The following is a 3899-nucleotide window of genomic DNA, read 5'->3' as shown; positions in this document are numbered from 1 at the left end:
CCCCTGTGCACACGCACGAGTCGGGAAGGGGAGTCTGTTGGGGGCGCTAGCACATTCTGTACGAGCGAACAAACCTTATGGATTTTAGTATCTATGCGTACGCACACACCCCTGTGCACACGCACACTTTTAAAATCTCCTGGGCGTGCGCACGCACACACACCTGTGCGGCCGCACACACCCCTGTGCGGCCGCACACGCCCTGTTTCTCAAATTTTACTTGTTTTTAACTATTTCACCTTTTCAACACGGTTGTAAGCTTTTATTACACCATTTTAAGACTTTTGGGCTTGGATTTGAGTATTAGAACATGGGATATATCCTAAGGGTTATAGTTGATGACTATTTGGAAAACTTAGAAAACGGAGTCCTAGGTTTCTGGCGGGCTGAGGATGGTTTGATGTCATGTGAAGGATGATTGATATATGAGATGAGAATTATGAATTGTTGATGTTCGGAAACTGAATTTTGGATTGACGGTGGTTGAGATGAGTCGGGGACTCTGAATGAGATGATGGATCCATCTTATACTGAAAAATGTTTTCTAAAAACCACTGATGTATCATTTTTATATTGAGACTATGAGACGCTATGCGCCCGGCAGGAGCTGTGGTTGTATCCCGCCTGTCGAGGTAGCGGCGGTGGCGTAAGGGCGGTGGTTCGTCCCGCTTGCGCTTAGATGCGAGGTCGGTGGCAAAAGGAACCCGCTAGCATCCCTTCGGATCATTAGAGCGTGCAGGCGCCGGTACCTAGACAGTGATCTGAGTACTATATCTCGGCGGTTCCCATATGAGAATTCCGAAGGGTGACGTCTCTATGGAGATGTGTCGGGTTGGCAGTTGAACCGACAATGTGATATCACAACCAGTAGGACAGGCATTCATCATATGCATTTTCTATCTATTTGTATGCTTTGACTACTTGAAATGGCTTGCCTATTCGTATAACATGCCTATTTGATATTTGAATTACCTTATATGTTTCTACTTGTGATTTACTTGTATTGTAAGTAATTGTGTTTTCTACTGGGATTGAGGAGGTTAGGAAGGCGGTGGCAATGGGATCGCATGGAGGATAGGTTGGTGAAGGCTGTAGGACAGCGGTATTTGGTTAGAATAAAAATCTCCTAAGATAGAATTACCCGGTTTAGTTATGTTAAGGTTTATATTTTATGCTTATTTGTTTTAGTATGCTTTAAGTTTGAACTCTTGTGATGGGTATGGAGCTTAGGATTGCCTTTGGCGTAGGGCTGGAAGTGAGTCAAGCCAGCTCATGAGCCAGCTCGAGCTCGACTCGTTAATAGCTCGATAAGCTAAGCTCGTGAGCTGGTGAGCCAAGTTTGAGCCTGAAATTGAGCTCATAAATTAAATGAGCCGAGCTTGAGCTTGGATAAGCTCAGCTCATTAGCTCGTGAGCTGGCTCGATTATATATATATATATATAACAATCTTAATTATTTAATATTTATATTTATTTTTTACATATAATTTTAATATAGGACATAAATAAAAAAAATTATAATTTATTGATAGATAAACAATATATAAAATTGATCTTTTCAAATATTTTTAAAAATATATAAGTTATAATTTATTGATATAAAATTATAAATTATATATTTATGTTTCTCTTATTTGAGCCGGCTCATGAGCTCAAGCCAGCTCGTGAGCTTTTGGTGAGCCGAGCTTGAGCTTAAGAAATAAGCTCGATAGTTAATGAGTCGAGCCGTGAGCCAAGCTCAATTTTCGTGAGCCGAGCTTGAGCTTGGTCTAGCTCGACTCAGCTCGGCTCACTTCCAGCCCTACTTTGGCGTCCCGGGGTCTTATATCCTACATCACTGGGCATTGTTACCATACTGAGAACCTCCGGTTCTGATGCCATATCTCTGTTGTGTTTTTCAGATGCAGGTCGCAACCCATCTCAGTGAGTTGTCTGGTTGGTGACAGGAGCGGAGGATCCGGACATCCTTTTAAGTCTTTTGGTTTATTTTATATATGTCTCTCACTTTTGTATTTTGGTTTTGCCTAGAGGCTTGTATTTGAGAACAAATTTGTATAAGCTGTTTTTACTGTCTGGTTCTGTATATCTGTATATGGCTAGCCAGCTTAAACTCCGCGAGTCATGGCTAGTTTCCTATGATATTATATACTTATCTCTTATTATATCTTATCTGTTTCTTGTACCTTAAGATAGTAGCTTTGTTAGTACGTTTTGTGCTTTGGAATCCTACTTTTGAGCTATATCCTTCATCGGACTTCTAGGTTATACTATTCTCTCTATAAATATATTATGTATGAGCTTAGAACTATCGTAATCTCTGATTAACCTTTGCTTTATGACGCGAGGTAAAGCTTAGGCTAATTAGGGTGTTACATTTAGTGGTATCANNNNAGCGGTTCGTCCTCGTGAGCCTGAGGGATGGACCGATTGTGCTTCATTGCATACTCTGGGTCATTTTTCCTTCATGCTATTTAGGTTATCTACTTGATATTTCATAGCATGCTTGTTTGTGAGTGCCTGTTTAGGGATAATTGAAACACTAGGCTTTTGATATTGAGACTGATCACCTTGATATCGACTGTTTGGTATAGACAGGAAACCCAATGGCCACTCACGAACGAGGTCGAGCACGTACACGAGAAAGTAGGAATGAGCGACCAGCTGACAATCATGCCGAATTCATGGCGGCGATGGCGAATCTGGCGAACACCATGGAAGTGAATGCTGCTGCAACTTTGCAAGTTATGCAGAGGTTAGCTCAACCGGCCGGAAGCAGAAACGAACATGGAGAGGGTGCTAAGGGCAACTTGAGAGGTGTTCTAAGAACTCTAGATACTTTTTAGAAAGCTGACCCACCGATTTTCACTGGTTCAACAAACCATACTGAAGCAAACAACTGGTTCCAAGCTGTGGAGCATGCATTGCTAACTCAACATGTACCGTATGACCAGTTCGTTGAGCATGCGATTTATCAACTAGTGGGAGAAGCTCAGCAATGGTGGCAAGGAGAGCGTCGACTACTACACCAACGGAACATGAGCATTACTTGGGCGTTATTCGAGGAAGCCTTCTACAAGAAGTACTTTTTGAGTCGATAAAGGAGGCTAGAGAGTTGGAGTTCTTACAGCTGAAACAAGGGTCCATGACTATAGCTGAATACACCAGCAAGTTTGAGGAACTTTGTAAGTTCTTGAGGATAAGTAAGGGTGCCCCTGAGTCCTATGAAGGCTGGAAATGCGTTAAATATGAAGTAGGGCTGAGGGAAGATATCAGGCGTGCTGTGGCTCCATTAGAGACTATGAGATTCTCTGAATTGGTGGACAATGCGAGGGTTGTTGAAGAATACGCAAAGACGGTAGCCTCATCAAGGGATACTCATGAAGGACACACTAGTAGGGAACGCGATGATTACCTCGGACCAAGGGGACAGAACTTCAAGAAAGATGGACATACTACTCAGTATCTGCAAGGTCAAGGAAACTACCGAAGGGACAACAAAGCCCAGTTTCGTCAGGCGAAAGGAAATAGTCGATGCTATGCATGTGGGAAACCTAGATATATATCTAAGTATTGTCGCCACATGAGGAACCGAAATGAAGGTCAGAATCAATAGTCAGGCCGTGTGTGTACCGTGGATGCACGTGTTATGCCGGGGTCAAACCTTCCGACAAAAGGTAAGCGTATGCCTTAAGTATTATATTGCTTGGATTTGAGGGTAACCTAGTTCTATCTCTGTAAAGTCGCCGTTAGGATTTCAAGGGCTTAGAGTCGTGTTGAGAATAAACCATGGGAAAAGAAGGATTATAGTGGCAGTAGTCGAGGATTTTGGACTTGTGATGACGAACGATCAGAGTGGACGTGCCGAGATGGTTACCAAGCATGACTAAAAGTCTTGTCGG

At 42.7% G+C, this 3899-nt stretch overlaps 1 protein-coding gene across 1 annotated transcript; it reads left to right on the top strand.

Moving 5' to 3' along the window:
- Nucleotides 2996–3613, top strand: LOC107633327. Its single transcript, XM_016336967.1, has one exon. It carries the CDS (start codon nt 2996–2998, stop codon nt 3611–3613), a length of 618 nt encoding a protein of 205 aa, XP_016192453.1.

Source organism: Arachis ipaensis, chromosome B03 (assembly GCF_000816755.2).
Source record: "Arachis ipaensis cultivar K30076 chromosome B03, Araip1.1, whole genome shotgun sequence".
Classification (NCBI taxonomy): domain Eukaryota; kingdom Viridiplantae; phylum Streptophyta; class Magnoliopsida; order Fabales; family Fabaceae; genus Arachis; species Arachis ipaensis.
This window is presented reverse-complemented; position numbering and strand designations above follow the sequence as displayed.